Here is a 20,287-nt window from a genome sequence, read left to right on the forward strand (position 1 = left end):
CAAGTTCTGGAGGTGGAAGGGCCAAAGTTTCATATTCCATTTGACTTACATTTTATTTTACTTCCCCTGAAGTCCAGGTTATTGGTCATGTAGGAGCAACTATGCAGCATACGTGTTTGAGTCTAGGCATATAAAAATATTGGAGCAGGCATTTTTTGGACCCTGAGCATGAGAAAAGATGTGGGCTATTGTTCACACAGTCTTGATGATTGGACATATTATACTGACATAAGCTCTTCATTTCAGGCTTTATGCCTCTGTCAAGAATATGTCAAACAGATCTACAGAATGCAGAGAGAAAAACATTGAGATTAAAAAGAAACAAATTCTGTTGTAAATCCCTTATTCTAGCAAGTATTCCTAGATGCTTCTGCATGCTTCCAGGGTTTGAGTTCACTTGGGAGAGTAATGGTGATAAACACCTCTTGCAAATGGACCTGAAAGAGAAAAGTCCTGAACACATCCCATGGTGCTTCCTGCCATCCTGGTGTATCCAAAATGCTCCATTGCATGAAGGGGAATTGCACACTCTCAAGTCAGGCTGTACACCCTGAAGTTCTCCCAGATCCCAAAAATGAAGCTTCTACCCAGTGCCACTGCAAAGGCCTGAGGCACCTCAGGTCTGGTGGCAATGATGAGGAGAGTCATTAGATCCTGCTGCTAACCATGGAAAGAAGTAGTAAACTACAAACAGGAGAGCCCAGGGAGCCAGGAATCCCATGAGGCATGGTTGGAGAACCTCCAAACCCACCTATGTTGCAGCCCTGCAATCTCACCTGCTAATACTGATTGACCCCAAAGCTGTTAAAAGGACTTAGGTGATTTGTTCCTCCTGTGAGAGGTGGAGCATACTCTGAGTTCCAGAACTGGTTACCTTTCCTGAGCTGTGGTGGGAGCAGGCCTTCTCTCTGCTGGTGTCCCTTCTTCTGTGTGGCGAGTCCTGTGCATGGTCTGTGGGGAGATGTGCCCCAGCATGGGGGCTATGGCAGTGAGCTTTGGTGTCATCTGCCCTTCTGAGGTACCAAAAAGATGAAAGTAGCCAGTCAGTTATTGCAGGTTGTGCCAGGGCTTGATGTATTTGCCCTGGTGAGTGATTTTCAGGCTGCCTTTGCTGTAGCTGTGTGGGGACTGGGAGCCTTTTGTACCCTCTCTATGTAGGTGCTCCTCACCACAGCCCTCATTGGCTGCTGAGAAAAGTGACCCATTCCCTGTGCAGACTGACCAGCTGCCGTGTGCTCCCTTGGCTGCGCAAGTCAACCCTAAAGAAATAGCATCACCTTCAAGCCTACACAGAAGGCATCAGCTCCAAAGTTAAGGAGGGCTGGAGTGGTATCACTTTGGATCCAGTCTCAGTCTTGTGGTGACTCAAGTGAATTATTTCAGGCTCTCACCAAAGCAAACAGTGTGTGAGTACCTCCTAAATCATGAGCACTGTATTGCTTATGTTTGTGTGACTGGGAACTGCAGTCTTATCCCAGCCTTGGCTTGGGAGAGACAGGGGACCCCTCCTGTTGGTGTGAGAAACACATCAGACAGGAGTGAACAACAGAGTGATCTTTAGCTGGTGCAGACACAGGCCAGCTGAAGGGAATTGAGGAAGAGCTGCTGTCCTCTTCTCAGCAAGGGAGCCAGAGGCCTGATACAACCCCTGTCCCACAGTCCCCAGCCTGGAGAAGCTGACCTCCAGCTGATGGGAGAAATTGCAATTCTTTTTTTTCCTTTGTGTCCCAGGTGTTTGAGATCACTTCTGCTGTGTGCTCCTGGTTGTGATGGTTGTGTTCTGGGCTGCAGCAGTCCCCTTGCTCCCCCACCCAGCACAGGGTCTGCCAGGCCTGTCACCATGTGCATCACTCCCTGCTGGGTGAGGACTAGAGGCATTTTCTGTAGAAAACGTAGATGGGGATTGCTACAGATTTTTCCCAAACTGCAGACTTCAGTGAAGCATCTAAGCCTTGGTCAGACCCAGCTGTCCCTAAGTCATGCTGTCCCCATGCTCACTGTCCACATTCCTAAGGCACAACTGGTGCCAAAAGTGATGTAAGAAAACTATGTCTCCTTGGGGTGTGTTTCAGACCAAAGCCAGGACTGAGGCCTGGGCCAGTTCAGTTAAGAGACAACATCTTTCATGATGACTTCACTGGCACAGGTTAAGTACCCCAGGGCACTTAAGGCATGGAAGGTTAAAAAAATAAACTTTGAGTAGTCTGGTGATGTCATTACAACCTGTTGCACTTCTGACTTAATTTTGTTAGTCTCAGTTGCATTTCATTAAGAATAATTAGGCTACTGGATGAAATCTAAATTTGTTTGTTTGTTTGTTTGTTTTATAGCTGTGTACACACATCATGTAAATACCTCACACGAGACCTCAGCTTTGCACATATCAGCTTCTTATAAAGAATTGCAATTTCTTTGCGTTTTCATTTATCTCCATATAATTGCCTTCAGCTTGGAGCTCAAGCTGGAGTCAAGAGATCTGTGGCACCTGGGATTTGTCTCATTAATTCCCTACCTGCCAGAAGATCCTGGGGTAATGCGTTTGAGCATGTGGGGTCTTGTCTCTTTGAAAAAAAACCATTCTTTTTTCATGTCTTCTATGTAGCCTGAGGAGTTGTGTGTGTGTGGAGCTTGTGCCACTGACCAGGAGAGCCCAGAGGATGCTCTGCAGCTGAGATTAGTTTTTGGGAGAGTTGGAGGGCATGCCTGGCAGGTCTGTACTGCCGTGTGCTCCCTCCTCTCTAGGAAAGGGGAAGAGAGGCAGACACCATCTCTTTTTCATCCTACAGTCACTGAGTGCTGGTCACTCAGGAAAGGAAAGTCCTTTTTGCACAACTTTCCAAGTCTGGTCCAGGGTATGGAAATCTCCATGCTATCATGGTTCTTCTAAGTACCTCAGCTGCTAATTATAAACAGGTTTGTCTTTTAAAGACCCTGCTCACCTAAGCAAGCATTCAGACGAATGTTTCTGAAGCAGGAGGAGACACAGTGCTTCCTGGCAACTGTCCCATCACTCTTAGTAGTCACATTGGCTTCTGTATTTTAAATGCACGATCAGTTTCACAAGCCTTGCTAAAGACTTCTTAATGGTCAGGGACAATAATAAAAGGGGCCTCTTTGCAGCCCTTTTATAATCTATTATATTGTAATTGCAGACCAGTCATCTTCACATCTGTTTCTTGCTCAACTTGAGCATCCTTTTTGAGGACTAATGTTGAATAATGAGGAAGTAGCTATGGTATAAAAATTTCAATGTGCAAGACTAACCCTCATAATGAGGCATCTGCTTGTTTTTCTATTCCATGTAAAACTAATCGGTGCTTTTACTCACCACTGTTATGCTGTCAGTGCTGTTGCTGTGTTCTCGTTACTGCAGCATTTGCATTGCCAGGCAGTCCTGGTGTCAGACTTTGCTGGGAAGCATGGGAACTTTCCATTTCCAGTAAATAGCCTCCTGAGATTAAGGCTGAGCTGTGCCGTTACTGGGTCTGTTGCTTATGGTTGGAAGTGATTAGAAAATGAAAGTGAGGTTTTCCCTGAGTGGGAAAAATATAAATCTTAATTTACTTAAAAGCATTGAAGCAAAGGCTCATGCTGAACCCTTGACACCTTGATTCAAAACACTTGAGGCCACGGTTCAGGGGCAGACAGCCCCAGTAAAGTGAGTGCCTGCCAGGCTGCCTGGACTTGCCATCTCCAGAGGCTGCATGGTTGAAATAGCATGGTGGTAATTTAATAATTGCACAATAATTCAGCAGCTGGACTTTTTTTGTCCCACCCTGCACTAGAGCACTTGCTGCATTCCTAGAGGAGGGTAAATGCCTTTGCTGCAGATTGGATCTACTGCTTGTTTGTTCATTGGGTAACTGCCCTGATAGTGGGTCTATTGAAAATGGGCAGCAGACAATATTTTCTCCTTAAAATGCCTTTATTGATCAGCTCTCAAAGGGGTAGCTCAATAGATGGTTTGAGCCCTCGCTGCTCTTCCCGGTTCACCTTTGAGAAGGAGGTACTATTTAGCTTTGCAGCTTTGGTCACTGCAGAGCTGAGAGCCTGCCCTCGCAGGTGTTCCTAGAGCTCACTCTGGCTGGCCTGCTCCAGGGGTATCCCCTCCTTCTCGAGCACTCTTTAAGTTACAGTGAGGGACAAAAAAACTGTTTACTAACATTTTATGGCATAGCCAGTTCAGTACTGTCTTTTGTGGGTCTGGATTTTGCATCAGTTTGTCTTGGCTGGGGATTTTTGGTGCTGATTATGTTCTGGTTTACAGCGGGGTTTTATGGGTGTTCTACTAATTTCTATGCCAGTAGCAAATGCTGACGGAGAGCACGTGTGCAGAAAGGCCGATGGGGGGGCACGTGGTGGCCGGCAGTAGTGGTTGATTCGCGGTGGCGGCAGCTGCAGGAGACCCGCACTGTCGGGGGCGTGGGGCCAGTTTGGCGGCAGGGGTGGCATCGGCGGTAGGGGGGCGCACGGCCCCGGCGGCGGGGAGGGCATGGGGCCGCGCTGGCGGCCCGGGGCGGCCAGCTCTGTGGCGGCAGGCGGCAGCAGCCCAGGAGTCCTGCAGCGCCGCTGAGAACGCTGGAGTGTTGTAGGCTGAAGAGCCAAGCGGCTGTCCCCTGGCCCCCTCCGAGGCAGCGGCGACCTGGGGGGGCGGCACGGCCCCGGCAGCAGGCACGGAGAACAAGACCTCTCGCCCCTCCCCCCCACCGAAGCGGCGGCCCGGGCGGCGGCAGCAGCCGCCCGGGAAGCGGGCTCGTCAGTTTCCAAAGAGCAAATGTGCTCCCTGCCTTTGCAGGGAGACCACGGAGGTGGCTCTTCACTGCTCTTCACACCACAGGGACTTACAATTACAAACCATTTAGAACAATAATACACTTATTATACAACAATTGAGAGGATTTTAACACTTTAAACTTTTAACATATAACCAGAAATTTTTAAAACTTTATTTCTTTCAGGTCTATCTACTAAATTGCTAAAAGAAATGCTAAATGGAAGCTCTGCTGGAGCTGACTGCACTGAGTTTAACTGTGACATTATATTGCTTATAAAATATGCAGAAAAACTGTAAAGGGCATACGCTAGTCGAGTGTTGAACTACATGTAGCTTCCTAAAATCACCATAAAGCTCTTGGATGTAGGCCTCTGCTTATCTCCTAAAATGCACTAGTAACAAAATTAAGAGGATTTACGGGGCCAAAAAGATTTGGCAATCAGCTCCCATTGCTTTTAAGGCTTCTCACGTGTCTTTTAGGATCTCAGACTGCAGGTAACCAAAGCTGAGCTTGATGTTTCAAGGTCAATAATGGCATGGAGGCTCTGTGAGTGCCAAGGTGAAGGATAAACTATCCTTTTCTCTCTACTGAGCTGGCAGGAATGAAATCTGCTGGCACTTCTGGCAGCTCTGTGTTTCCCAGGTATGAGCAGTGGTTTGATGGATAGCAGATGAAACAAGAAATTTGTTTATCCATTTGAAAGAACATCCAGCTTTCACAGCTGGAGGTCAGGGAATCCTCTATATTGCTGCTAATGTGAAACTAGCTTGGCTGGAAGTCCTGTTGCTGAAAGACAGCCCCAGATCCCAGGGCAGGACCACACTGTTAAAAATGGGCGGAGACAATATTTTTCTCCTTAAAATGCCTGTATTAATCAGGTCTTACAAGGGTGGCTCGAGGGACGGGCAGCCCTTCCGGGTTCACCCTGAGGAGGAGGGTCTTGTTCAGCTTTGCAGTCTTAAGTTCCTGCAGAGCTGGGAACTCTTCCTCATCGGGGGTCCAAGGAGTTCTAGTTTTCGTTGGATTGGTCTGGGGTCCTGCTTCTTCTTGGGTACTTTTTAGGTTACAGCGAGTTACAAAAAATGGTTCATTAACACTTTAGGGTATACACGGTTTAGTACTGTCTTTTGTGGGTTCAAATTTTACATTGATTTGTTTTTGTAGGGGTTTTTTGGTTTTAAAAAGAGTCCCAGGTTACATTGGAGTTTTTAATTTGCATGTTGGTGGCACAGGCTCGCCCGGGGGGGGTCGTTTCGCAATTGACGCAGTGCGGCCTCATGGCAGCGGTTGGAGTCTTGCTGGGGGTGGCGGGGGGAGCGGCGAGTGGGCGCTGCGGAGCCGCGGTGCCGGCAGTCATTCCACGGTGTGGGGGTGGGGTTGGGCCAGGCCGGTCCGAGGCGAGTGAGCCGCCCAGGGAGCCACGCAGGAGCTGTGCGGGCTGTTTTGCAGCGGGACTCGGGGCCAGGATGGCCACGCCGCGCGGGGGAACAAGGACGGCCATGCCAGGCTGCCCTGAGGCGAGCGAGCTGTGCAGGAGCCCCGGGAGTGGGCGGCCCCACCACAGAGCCACGCTGGAGCAGTGGGGCGGCGGGCACTTTGGCTTTCGGTTTTTTTCTGGCGGCTGGGGTCCCCATGGCGGGCGGGAGGTTGAGCCGGATCCACACCGGCAGCCGCTCTGCGGCAGGAGCGGCGGGCTCGGGCTGGCATCTCGGGGGGGGAGGGGCGGCAGTGCTGAGGCCACGCGGGATCTTTCGTGGGCTCGGCAGTGGGGGCTCAGGTCCGGCGTCTGTGGGGGGGGGGGCTGCTGCAGTCTGGCAGGTGTGGGGGCTTCCCCTCCTCTCTCCGGCTGCCGGGGGGGTGCGGTTTTCAAAACGCCCCCCCCCCCCCCCCTTTTTTTTTTTGCTTACCAAGGTGGCTTCTTATTTTTACATTACAGGAATTTACAATTATAAACGTTTAAAACATTAATACACTTATAATACAATAATTACGGGTTTTAACACTGTAAATTTTCAATATATACTTAGGAGCCTTCTAATTTTCATTTTTTTCAACACTGCAGGGTTGCAGACTCGATGTCCCCTCAGTCATGCTTTTAATTCTTATCCAAGTAGCAAAGTTGGTTTAATTCTTGTCCTAGGCTTTGATTAATTGTCCCAGAAGTTTATCCCTCAGGGTCTGTGCTCTGGCTCTGCCTGTGCTTGCCTTGTAAGATTCCTGTGTGTCCTTGTGTTCCCCTCTTACAAGGGTGCTGTTTCCTTCTCAGGCAGCTACTGGAAAGCCACTGGTTTCCCTGTGGCCATAGCCCTGGGCTATTAGCTAGCCATGGGCTGCAAGAGTATTGCCCATCAAGAAGCAAACTGGATTAACTCCTGCTTCCAGTACTTCTGCAGGCAAAGGCAGAGCCTACTAAGGCAACTTCAGGGTGTCAGAGTTAAGGACGTGGCACAAGTCTCTAACTTCCTAATTTTTTCAAAGGCATCTCCTGTGTCTCATAGGATGGTTTACAGCCAACTGGCCATGACTACCTGTGGCCATCAGATGGCAGATCAGCCAACATAAAATAACAATCCATCACTGTCGTGACAAAATGTCACAAATGTCCCAAAATACTGGCTGAGATGGTAGTGATAGCCTGGCAGTTTGGCCGTAATGGCAGGAGCAAGGGAAGTAAGACCAGAGAAATGTTCACTTCAGGTCTCAGGCATCCTGGTAGGCAGTGTGAGGAAGGCTGCCTTGAGTGCTGCCTTTGTGCCTGTACTCTGTGGTTAAATATGTTTGTGTCTTTAGGCCTGGACTGGGCTGGACAGCTTCAGTGGAAGCTACAGGGATCCCTGCTTTGCTCCCCTGAGGGCTGGGTGCTGCCAGTGCCCTATCAAAGCTTCCAGGGAGAACTGTGATCCATATTTCTCCTGATATCAAGGAAAAGCAAACTGATATGACTCTGGATTGAACTGGGTTCAATCTTGAAGTTTTGCATGACCTACACAAGTCCTTTGATCTGATCAGTGCTGGTTCTTGGGGAGAAACAGAGTTTCTCACAAGCACCAAGCCATTCCAAGGAGAGTGATAGAGGCAGTCCAGTCTCCTTGTCTTTGCTAGACTCTTCCACCTCTTTTGTCCTCTTCCCAAGTATCCTTCTGCTTACATTAACATTCAGTCTTCCTGATCTCTGCTTCTCAATTTGGCACATATATATTCTCAATTTGGCATGTATATATTCAAGTGCATGTGACTTACTTCAGTTTTTATTCTCATTATATGAGATCACCACATTTAACTGTGATATTGTGGGAAGGATATTATTGGAATAGTATGACTTGAAGGAAGTTTGTGCCTGTAAATCCGACATGTCCCTGGAAGCATGTTATTCATACATTCATTTGTGTACCCTTTCTTCTGTGGGGGATGGGGTTCAGCCCATCTGCCTTCCCCACACCGATTAAAACTTGTAGGCTGGGATACTGTGTGGCCAGTGGCTGGGGCAAGGTGTCTGAGGGTGAGTCAGATGGCAGGGTCTCCTGGTCACAGCCACAGGACCAGAGTAATGGATACAAGAAAGGAGCCTTTCACAAACAGAAACACAAGAGAAAGTGACTCCTGCCAGATGAAATATTCAAGCACCCCTTTTTGCATCAGATCTCCTCTGCTTGTTGGAGGACCAGCCCCTGTAGGGATGTGTAGATCAGCATTTTGCTGCAGCTAGGGACCTTGGAGCACATTAGGGACGGTTGTGCTTTGCTGCTGTGAATATTCATGTGTGCATCTTGGAGCCAGTCATGAGCAGAGCTATCCTTACAGGGTGGGGACACTGCTCCTGTCCTGCATGAGGTGGAGTTGCCCCTCACCGCCAGCCAGACCTGAGTGGCAGGGACCTGCCCCCTGTGCAGGACTCTGTGCTGTACGTGCCATGCAAAGGGACAGCTCGCTTGCCCTGGCTCCTCAGTTTGTCCTGCCCACCTGCAAACCTCCTTCTCTCCTGGGGAGAGAGGGAAGCAACAGCACTGAGAATGCTGTCAGCACTTTGCTGAGCAAGAGCTTTACAAGGAGCTTCAGGATAATGAAGGCAGGAGCAGTATTTTACAGGTGGGAATATGGATGTGAACGAGAGACTGACGTGCAGTTGGCTCTTCCCCAGACCTGCCCTGGGCATTTCTAACAGCAGCACTTCCCCCTCTGCCTGTGTCACAACCTTTACTGAAAACAGGGAGGACCTTTACTGGTCAGACTCCAGGCAGTGGGCAAGGGAATGCTACCAGAAGGCTGGAAGGAAGGCAGTTCCCTCCTCCTTGATGTCCCCTTGCACACACTCAAGCCTTTTGATACCTTTGCTCAGACAGTCCCACTGGGCAATGGGCTGCAGTAGAGGAGTTTTCTCAGTGCCACACTCTTTTCTGCTGATCCTAACGACTTGCCCTGCTCTAGGGTAGGCTGCTGGTCAGGATGTCACTTGTCTCCTTGGGATGTACTTGCATGAATGTTTTTTTCAATCAAGCAGTAGCTTAAGGAGGTCCCTGTTCTCTGGTATATTCATCCCTTGAATGAATATTTTCAGATCAGTGCTGCAGCAAATGTTGGGAAAATGGCTTTCATTTTTACATTCTTAATGGAAAAAAAAGAGTTTGTGTATGGGAAAGGGCGGGTTGCCAAACTACAAGTCAGATCGGGGGACTGACTTGAAAGAGCTTAGATTTGTGAGGTTTGGGTTAAATGGTAACAACTGAATGAGCAGGATGGTACCAGGTTCCCATTACAAGGAGAAGCAAGCAAGGTTGTGTTGGCTTCTATGGAATAGCTGGCATGTCACAGAATAGCATCAAAGGTTGGGGCTGCTGGAGCAGGAATAAATGTCACTTTTCCTGCCCAATGGAATTTGGACAGGGAAACTCTGGAGGCCCCTTAGTGTGTCAGAGGACTGGTGGCACCTGAACACTAGTGTAGTGTTGTTGCAGAGGATGGGATACTCTTGTGAGAAAAACCATGGCCCAGAGCTCACCAGGCATCTTCTCACAGGTGGCTGCATTTGTGGCTTCCTTGCCGAGCACATGGCACAGGACAGGTATGAGTATTGGGAGATTTTTTCCACTGTTTAGCCCTACAGGGATCCAAATTGCCCTGCTATTGCTGCTGCTCTCCTCTCCACCCACAGAAGTTCTGTTCAATTTCCAGACACTGTATCAGCAGGAAGGTATACTGTCTTGTAATCTGGGATGGCAAACCCAAAGGTTTAAACATATAAGTCCCTCTTCAGAAACCATGTTATAATAACAAGTCTGACCCTTGCATCCCTCGAAGGAGAAGCAGAAGGCATCTCAAGCTGCCCTTTTTCTGGCTGAATGCAGCCCTTCCACTTTGGTTAGGTGCTGCATATCAGCCCTGCTCTCTCAAAAGTCTGCTTTGAAAGCTTGCCAGCTCAAAATCTGAACTGCTGTTGTGCTCCTGAAGCCATGTACAGGACTGATCAGTGGTTATGTCCTCATCAAATACAACTTTGAACATGAAAGGGAAGAGGGGCAAGAGTGCTGCAGCTCTCATGGCTTATTGAAAGAGCCTTTTATAGCTGGGCACAGGTTTACTGACACCCAACTGGCCACTTGTATTTTTCTGTAGACATAATTACAGGGCTAATACAAGTTATTAAAAAGATGGTTTGGTTTCTGTCATAGCCATCAAAGCTGAGGTGTTGGTATTAACTAATACCCAACCTTTTATGGCTTTCTTAGGGATCCTTAATGATTATGCTTTCAGAGGGGTACTATCTGCAGCCAGGAAGGTGCCTCTTAACAGGGAGCAGTAACTGTGATGAGCAGAAGCCATGTGGCTATAAAGTGGGCGTTACCCTTTGCAAAGCAGAGGTGTGAGGATCTGTATACGCCAAATGGCCATAGGAGAGGAAGGGAAGGCTGACATAAAAGTGGTAGCTCATTAAAAATGAGCTTGGAGTAGCCATATCATATCTTAGGAGGCTGAATGAATATAAGCCCATTGTGGGACAGCTGGTGGGGCAATTCTTGAAAGTTTTGGGATTTTTAATTAGGACTTTGGGAAGGAAATTGCATATTCTCATCTGAGGTGTCTCTCAGCTGTGTGTTAAGCCCTTTGTGTTTGAAACAGCTGCAGTATCTTATCCTGTGCCTGGCCAATTGTGGCTGTACTGCAATACCCCACATAACACTTTTCTCTCCCTGGCTGCTGTGCCAAGCCCTCTCCCTGCACCAGCAGAGTGAAGTTCCCAAGGCATCCTGCTCTTTGGAGAAGGTGGGGCTCATTCTGTACCCTCCGGCTTTGGAGCATAATGTCCCTTACAGCAGGTGGCTGTCGTAGCCAAATACTGTATTTTCTTCATGGCACCCTGAAGTGTTTCCCAAGGTCTGGAAGCCTCAGTCAGCACTAGACTGGGCATCACTCTCAGCAGAGCAAGGATGACAGTGCTATGTGTTCCCTGCAGTGCAGATCCCCATTTCTGCTTGCTGGGCAGGATAATGCTGTGGGGGAAGGCAGTAAGACACAAAGTCTGTTTGTGATACAGATTCTGTACAAGCCATGCTGCTGCTGCAGTTCTGTTGTACCCTTTATCCTTTGACTAGGTATATCAGTATCAGCTCACACAAAGAACTTCTCAGCTCCTGCAGGATGCAAAGGAATGAGATGGACAAGGCTGCCCATGTCAGTCACTCAGCACAAAGCTATTGCTGCTAGAAGGAAGCATAAAGGCCCCACTAGTGCTGAGCAAATTCATGGCAGTCCACTGCTGTTGGCAGCTCCCTCCCCAGCTGGCTGATGCCAGGGGGAAGATGATCATTTACCAGGTGGAGCCAGTGACATCAGTTATCAGCTTCTGTTGTGTGACATTCCCACCCTGTGGTGGGACTGACAGGGCCAAGCTCAGCCATGCAGAAACCTGCCTTTATCATTGCTTGCTTCTAGCCCATGTGCCTGTACTGTGCTAGAGGACAAAATCACCTTGAGGCTCTTCATGAAATTATGTGTAGAGTACCAGCTTGGATGTGACCCTAAATACATGCCCCTCTATTTGAATGGAAGAGAGGTAATCAGAAAATGTAGGTGCCTTGGAGCTGTGAGGGTTTCTGGATATAATTTAATGTAGGTCATTGTCATGAAAAACAGCAAGTCTTTCTGGCCCTTGAGAGTATTTTGTGTTTTCCAGTATGAATCTAAAGAGCTGGAGAAAACACCCAAATGGAGCTGGGCAGTTGGAACTGAGGGTCATGTTCATATTTGTGCTGGCATTTAGTCCAGTGTGACGGGTGTCTCAAGAGTGACTTTCAACTCTGAATAAATATGTGCCCTTGTCTGCCTTGTCTCCAATATATGTTGTACTCTTACAGACCCTGGGTAGTAGAAGAAATGGAGTGCTTAGCTGGCTATGCCCAAATCAACTTATCATGTGTTAGCATAGCCAGTAATGTGCTGGAGACACAGCTCAAAGGCTGGCTCTGGGTTCAAAATTGGTCATAGGGCACAACAAGCACACAGGTTACTGGGTAACTGCAGATGAGACAAAGAAATGTGGCCTGTTGTCCCTCTGAAGTGGTAATAAATGTTTCCTGTGCATACTGAATGCCCCTGAAATTTAACTCAGTAATGCTGGTGTGTTGGTAATAATGTTGATCCTTAGTCATGCAATTCATCCTCTGGGAATGTTGTTTGTGTGGTTGAACTTTTGTATTTCTTTGTACTGCCTCTCAATATTTTACAGGTAATTAAAGTCAAATAGTCTCTCCTGTTGATTTGAGATAAGATCTTCCCTATGGGATCTAACCTGGTGAACCACTGGGAGATCTGTCTGGATAAATGTATGTTTAGCCCACCCTTAAACTAACTCCATGTCCCCCACAGGTAAATCTTGCAGGGATGTCTTCCCAGCCCCTCTTCCGGCAGATTGGAACCAGACACCAGACCACAGTTTGTTCCTGATGGAAGCAATGCTGGCTGTGGCTACAGCTCACTTTCATGACCATCCATAAGGACTCTGAAGCAAAGTGAATCCTGTTGAGGCTGTAGAGACTCTCTTCCTCTCCTTCCTGACCCCCTTAAAGTAACAGCTCTCCTTAGTGTGCCTGGGTTCCTTAAAGATCAAGTTGTTGATTTGTGTTTATTGAAAGTACCATATGTTAAATTGTCTTCTGTGCTGTCTGAGTGTCTCAGGCTTGGGCTGTGGCAGTGTTGCAGTGTTAGTGGAAGAGGAAAGGATTGATACTGCTAATTAGCCTGGCTTGTATCCCAGGGACATGAAGTGCCACTGCCTCATTGAAGATCCAGCAGAGTATTGTCATAAAGGTAATAAAAGGAGAAGCTGCACTTAAGCCTCTGCATTAAGAACTGTTCAGGGGAGCAATTCAATAAAATCCTGCCAGAAACATCTGTGACACACTGTAATTTGTAAGATTGTAAATTGTAAAGTTTCCAGGTCACTGATTCTTTGCAGGGTATATTTTGTCAATTAGACATCATCTTCCTTCTGCTGTATGGGGGGGCTGTGACTGTTGTAAGTGCTTGAAACCTGTAGTCACCAGGCTCATCTCAGGATAGCTTTTCTTGAAGTCCAGCACAGGTATGAGGGTAAAGGGAAGGTAGAGAGCATGTTGCAAACAATAGAATCAGCCTTTTTCTCAATGCAGTGTCAATCTCCCCACAAACTACATCTTATTCCATACCAAAGTGTCTGTTTCTCACTGTGCATGGGCTGTCTGATACTTCTTCCTTTTCCTAGTACCAGCATCTCTTAATTCTTATTTCCTGTTGCACTAAGCAATACAGTCTGTGTACAGCAAGCAACCCACCAAGCTCAGGATGAGTCCATTTATACTATTCCAAGCAGGAACATGTTTCCTCCCCTGCTGGGAGAAAACAGGTGGAAAATAGTGTGTCTTGGTTTCATCTAGGATCTGTCTAGAGTTAATTTGCTTCCTAATACAGTTCTGTGTTTTGGATTTAGGATGAGAATAACATTGATAACACAATGATGCTTTAGTTGTTGCTAAGTAGTGTTTACCCTGAGTCAAGGACTTTTCAGTGTATCATGTTCTCCCAGTGAGGAGAGGCATGAGAAACTGTGAGGGAGTGTGGCCAGGGCAGCTGACCTGAACTGGCCAAAGGGATATTTCATACCATGGAATATTGAGCCCAGTATATAAACTGAGGGGAGCTGTCTGAGAGCTGCTGATTACTGCTGAGGGACAGAATGAGCATTGGTGGTCAGTGATGGTGAACAATTGCATTGTGCATCACTTGTCATGGGGTTTATTTCTTTCTCTTTTTGCTGTCTCCACTATAATTATTACTCTGATTTTTTAATTCAACCGTTCTTATCCCAGACCTGCCAATTTTTCTTTATTTTATTCCCTATTCCGTCCCTCATCCCAAGAGAAGTGGGGAGAGGTGGTGGTGTGTGAGTGGCTGTGTGCTGCTTAATTACTTACTTTGGTTAAACCATGACACAGTGTTAAACCTAGGGATGCTTGAGGATATGGAGACCTTTTCTCTGGTTTGCTGCTGCTCTGTTGCTGTGGGAACCTGCAGTCAAGATTAAAAACAAAATCAATGAATGAAAAATCACGCAGCTCCCCACTTGGTGAAAAAGCTCTTGGAAGGGCAGTCCATGTGGGGCACTGAACTTTCAGAAGTACAAGGTACTGAGTGCTGCTGAATAAAGATGACAGATAAAATGCCTTAAGACACAGCTTAGGCCAGCACCATGCCCTGCAGACCTGTCTGTAGCCCTGCTCAGGAAGGAACAGTCAGACCAAGATTGCCAACAGATTGTTTTGATGAAAAATGTGACACACTCACCAAAGGAAGTCTTGCCCTAATTATTCCAAAATCTAGCTTTTCCGCAGCCCATGGTTAAGAAGTTTAAGTGTTTCCGTCTTGAGCATCCCCTCTTTCTTGTTCACTTTGCAGCTGCAGTTTGAAGACTTTGCTGTGGAACTTAGCCTGGGCTGCATTTGTGATGCAGTTACTATTTATTGTGAGGAAGAAGAAAACCAGCTGTTTGAGCACTAATTGTTTCAGACTTAAATTAGAAATCCTGTGGTAACAGGCATGTTTTATCACCAAAATATGGTGTCTGGTAACATGATTGGTCTGTATCCTGGAAAGATTACTGCAGCAGCCTTGAGGGTTTGTCCTTTTGTCTTGTCCATCATGACGGCCAGGTATGCCGTTGGCACAGGAGATCCTACATCCTGATTCAAGGTCTTGCTTTCCCATAAATGGCCTGCTGCTGTTGCAGGGCTGGATATGGGACCATGGCTCACGTTCTGCTGCAGGGCCAGTGGAGTGCACAAGTGTGTGCTGCTGGATCTGGCTTTGGCTCTGCTTTGCTCTCTCCAAGAAGACTGAGAGAACCTTGCTCCAAGTGTCACTGAAAAAGACAAATATTCAAAGAAAGGCAGAGTGAAAGGATGATTGTTGGCAGGTGTTTAATCCTACTGAAATAGATTCTTAATAAATTGAACTAGTTATATTGAAAGTTCATTAATGAACAATTGCTGAGCTGAGGCATCTCTTTCTCACACTTTTAGAATGAAATGTTTTTTATTTTCTCACTTTAAATCTGCTTCAGTTTTATCAGTACGAAAATCTTCAGTGAAAGAAATATTCTTCACTTTTTTTCTTCTTTTTTTGTCTTAATTTCTATATTTCCAGCTGTTCTTTCTACTTGGATGAAAAGAAAGCACATTGTTATAGCCTGTCTTTTTTCAAGAAACAGCTTCCAGGAACCACACTCACTTTTACAGAGCTTGGCATTTATTCTTGAAGTGAAAAGCAATCTTGTGCTCAGAAGTGAAAATATTTGGATTGAATTCTGGTTACCTCTTTACAGATCTGTGTGTCAACCAAAAACCAGAGTAGAGCGATCAGGGGCTGGTACTCTTCCCTTTTTACCAGATAAGCTGGGTAAGAAGCTTAAACTGTCTTGGGTTTGCCACTGACAAGTGATCTTTGGCAAAGGGTTCTATTTTTTTCCTTTTTTTCTATTTTTCATTTGGTCTCTGTGAATCTGTTTTGTGGTGTTAATTTAGTTGCATGTGTTTACCAAGTGCTGCATGAGTATTAGCACTACAGCTGCAAAAAGAAAGCTGGTTTCCATTGGAATGGACCATTTAAGTGGGGGAAAAAGGCTGACAATTTTGGATCTGGAATCTTTCATGGGAGAGCTTTCAGCATCCTGGAGCATTTCCCTTGATGCTTTCTAGCACTGCTTTGCCATCAGAAATTCAGATTCCTACAGGAAAGGTCCTCTGGAATAAAGTGCAATCTTCCTATCCAGCTGCAGTTACAGGACTTTCAGATATTAAGCTAACGGAATGCTCTCAATTGCAAGAAAAGTCTAGCAGCTGCTCTCTAGGTCCTTACCCTGGGCATGTGGACTATTCTAGACAAGTTTTGCTTGTGATGGTGGTGAATTCAATTCTCAAGTGTGGTTTGTTGGTTTGGAGTTCTGTTTTGTGCAATGAGGGGCATTCACACTGTGTGTTGACGATTACTTGTAATTCCTCTATAAGAAAATTAGGATTGATTTTATGGACATGTGGCATAACTATGGTACATTAATACTGGCTGCTCTTGATTTCTAATCAGAAAGTCACCAAGCCTATATGGTTTGGGATTTTTTAGAAATCTAAATTAGCTAAAGCCGCAGGTGCTTCAGGATGACATTTCTCATCTTAAAAATACAGTTTCTTGTTCACTCCTGCAGGTAATCTCTGTGGATTCTCAGCTCCCACGCCAGTGCTGAATTCAGAGAATACCATGCTGGTACATTTTCAGAGTGATGGGGAGAATAGCTTAAGTGAGTTTAGAGCCTGGCTCACTTTTGTTCATTTGTTAGTAGAGAGATGCTTGCTGTGTCTGATGTTTTCTACATCATCTGTAGCTATTCTTTGATGCCTGTGCTTATTTTTTTGGCTAATCTTGCTGCATTATGTCAAGGGAGGTAAATCAAGTGCTTTTTTTCTTATTTGCACTGAAAAATTAGATGACTAATATCTGCTACCTGAACCAAGTAGTCTTGTTAATTGTGATATTTCCTTTGAAAACCTCACTCCAGAGGAGAGCCTTGATCCTGGGAAAGCTATTGTTGCTTCCTACTTTCATGAGTGTGTGCCAGCTGCTGCTTGAGGAGATGGGTCATTTTGCCTTCCAGAGTGGGGACTTTGCTTGAGGGGACAAATCAGAGCTATTGACCCAAGTCAGAGCTAAGTCTTATTTCCTTCCTCTTACGGAGGAGTCAGGAAGAGAAGGTTCAGGATTAACTGCATACCAATGTTGCATCTATAGGATGTCCCCTGAGGTAAATTAAATTTGGCTCAGTTGATCTGGGGTGAGGCTCTTTCCTCTAACTTATAAGAGGATTATGCATTGCGGCAGATGCTTTCTGACCTCAAGTCCCCTTTTGTGCACTTGAGTGGATGAAAAGTGATTCATAGGTGCTTCATCACTCATATCCATATTTGTGGTACATCCTCTCTGTTCTGGTTGCCTGCACTTCCTACTGGGAGCAGGGGCACAGGGTGGAGTGTGGGAGAGATCCTCTTTCAGTACCTGAGCCTCATAGTTCCCTGAAGGAGCTCCTCCTTAGGATTCAAGTTTTCATTTACTGTTTTTTCCTACCCTCACTACTTCCAAACAGAGCAGACAAATTTTCTCTCTGCTACATCTTTGGCCTTGCTGCATCCATGGTGTGAGAGGTTATCTAGGAAAACAAGAAATTTGCCTGTGAAAGTATGGAGAGTTTTCTGGCTCTCTTGCCATGTTTTTTCCCCAGTTACTTCCCAGTGACTGCTCAAGCACATTAGTGGGACTGAGGAAGCTGTCGTCGCTGCTGCCTTGAAGCTACTTGGAGATTGCCAATGTGACAAGGCTGTCATCAGCCTGCTCACTGTGCGTGGCTGTGAGTGTGACCAGCATGTTTCCAGGCCCCCTCTGCTGCTCTCCCCATGCTGTGCACTCCTATGCTCCTCCAAGCTGGGGGCACAGCTATAAATTATATCTGCACCTTTTTGTCCACTGCAAAACCTTTCTTCTGCCCTTTCTCCATGAACACTGATTTTCAAGATGGGAACAGTTTGGTCTTCCTTGTAGGAGATCCATTAAAGTTAATTGGACTATCTGCTATCAGAGCCAGAACTGATGCAAACACAGTTGTCACAGTGAGAAGCTCTTGCTCAGCAGTCCTGGGAATAAGTGACTAATTAGAGAAGAGCCAGAAGGGATGTGTGACTGCTGAATTAGGAAGCTCTATGGCTGACTGTAAGTAACTCCAGTATGTTTCCTTTCACCATACAGATCCAATAAACCCTTGCACTGGACTGTGACAGCAGGAGACCATTGTAGAACTCTAAAAGAGTCAACAGAACAGGTAAAACCCAAGCAATACCACTAAAAGTGCTGATTTTGGTGTATTTGACCCTGTAATAGTTCTCAAAACAGATCTATATATACAGATAAAAGTGTTGGCAGCAAGGAAAAATGACTGATAAGTAGCAGAGGTTGAAGAATGAGAAATGAAATCCAGTAACTCTAGTTTCATTCAGCTAACTTGCAGCGTAAGGAAGTGTGTTTTATACCTGCTTCTTACTACTGGCAGTAAAAAGTCTTAAAATCTAATAGAGATGACTGTGTATCCTCAACATCTTACTCCCTTAGTGCCAAGCAATATATCTGTCTATAAAAACCTTGCTGACTATTTCTTCTTAATGGGGAAGAGGAAGAAATACATGTGGGAAAGAAGCTCAAGTGGCTCACAGTAGGCTTCTGCAAAACCTTGGTGGCATGTGTTTGCATGGTGAAGCCTTCACTTGAGTCTCAGGAGGTCCATGTAATCTGTCCCAGTAGTCTTCTCAACTGAGTGGAGAGGAAGGGAATTTGTTTTTTAAAGTCCTTGCACCTTTTTAAATTTTTTGTTTCATTACCTCTTTGGAGGCTGGTCATAATTTGTGGGATTGTTTCCCCCTCTTCCTTTACAAATATCCATTCAGGGTGCACTTAAAAGGCAAGCTTATTCCTCTCTGCCCTAGTCACAGATGAGACAGGTGGAGACCACTGTGGTGCATCCTCACTTTGGCATGCTGAGCTATGACTTCCACATTTCCCTTGATGCTGCTGAAATTACATTTCTTTCAGAAGTATTTTCTTCTTCTGCCCAGACCTAACCTCAAACTTATTTCCCAAGCAGATGGGAGCTGAGCTAGATAGTTGCAGCAGACATGAGCACCTGTACTTGAGAATGAAGTCTGTGAGATAAATTACCACTTCAGTTACCCTGGAGGGATCACTGCCAGGATCCTTTGTGCTGGCTTTGGTCTGTGGGAGACCTGGACTCCTGTCAGGGTAAGAAGTATCAGATGTGAGCACTCCTGAAAGTCTCTGCATAAGAATGTCTGTGGATCACTTAGGGAAAGGGACTGGAAAGGACTTGCACTTCCCAAGGCCCATCTATGATCCCAGTGAAACACTTCCCATTGTCACCGGTTTGGAACTCCTTTTCATGGCACTCTTTTGTCAAGGTAAACTATGACTTGTATTGTTTTTATAAAATTCTTGGAGCACTGTTGAAGAACTGACTAATCTCCCCCAAATCACCAGGCAAGTGGTAAGAACAGCTGAGTAAATGAAAGGCAGAGTAATTCTGACTGAGGCATTATCAAGTTAAAATGTGAGTTCTTCTCAATAACACAACCTTACGGTAGACTAATAAATTATGTGTAGTATTAAAGAGCACACTTTAATAATATTTTGTTTCAGCCTGTGCTCAGTCCTCATTCAATGACAACCAAGCCTTTAAATCAGTCTCTTCATTGCAGGCTGCTGCTGAGTCACACCAGCAGCTCTATTCCCAGTTCCTGCAGGAGAGTTTTCTGGGCAAACATGATTCCAACAATTCTCTTCTAACCTGAAGCATGCAGAGGCCAAATGAGATCACTAAGTCCTCTCTCTTGGTTCCTAGGATGGTTCTAGGTGGCCCTTTGGTTTGCAACATGGGAAATGGCCCATTTACACTTTACAGCATTGTCAGATGGGGTATTGGCTGGCACTGCTCAAAGAAACCAGGGGCGTACTCAAGAGCGAGTATTTTCTTGGACTGGGTGAGACTGCTGAAGAAAGGTGAGTGTCTTTTGTCGCCACCCGCCGAGGCCACCGGCTAGCTCTTCTGGGGGCAGTGACCTTCCCTAGTGAGTCGCCTCTAAAGAGGCAGCCTCAGTCCAGGTGGCGCAGGCACCCCGGTGCAGTGATTTCAGCTCTATTGTAAAAGCCTGTCAGCTCGAACCAGGCTTTTAGGCCGAAATGGCTCTCCCTGGTGGAGGCGATCTCAGGTGACACGGAAGAATCACTCAGGAGCCAAAGATGATCTCTGAGAAGCTTCTTTATTCCATCTCCGATGACGACTGGAAGACCCCAAGGCGCTCAGTCAGCAGGGTTTTATACACTCACAAAAAGGGGCAGGATTTCATAAACAGCCAATGGGATTAACGGTTGAGAAAACG

The 20,287-nt window shown here is 46.4% G+C and overlaps 1 protein-coding gene across 1 annotated transcript in view; it reads left to right on the plus strand.

Annotated features, from left to right (window-relative positions):
* Positions 1-8,183: 8,183 nt before the first annotated feature.
* The window catches only part of OVCH1 (ovochymase 1), a gene marked incomplete at both ends in the record, with an annotated part of 36,384 nt that continues 24,280 nt past the window's right edge, over positions 8,184-20,287 (plus strand). The window contains 8 exon segments of the mRNA XM_083860133.1: positions 8,184-8,274; positions 12,945-13,003; positions 13,007-13,066; positions 13,068-13,076; positions 14,700-14,788; positions 18,090-18,162; positions 19,029-19,101; positions 19,104-19,149. Of these exon segments, the coding sequence (XP_083716259.1) occupies positions 8,184-8,274; positions 12,945-13,003; positions 13,007-13,066; positions 13,068-13,076; positions 14,700-14,788; positions 18,090-18,162; positions 19,029-19,101; positions 19,104-19,149 (500 nt within the window).

The sequence above is a fragment of the Zosterops lateralis genome (assembly GCF_965231275.1).
Source record: "Zosterops lateralis genome assembly, chromosome: 4".
Lineage (NCBI taxonomy): Eukaryota > Metazoa > Chordata > Aves > Passeriformes > Zosteropidae > Zosterops > Zosterops lateralis.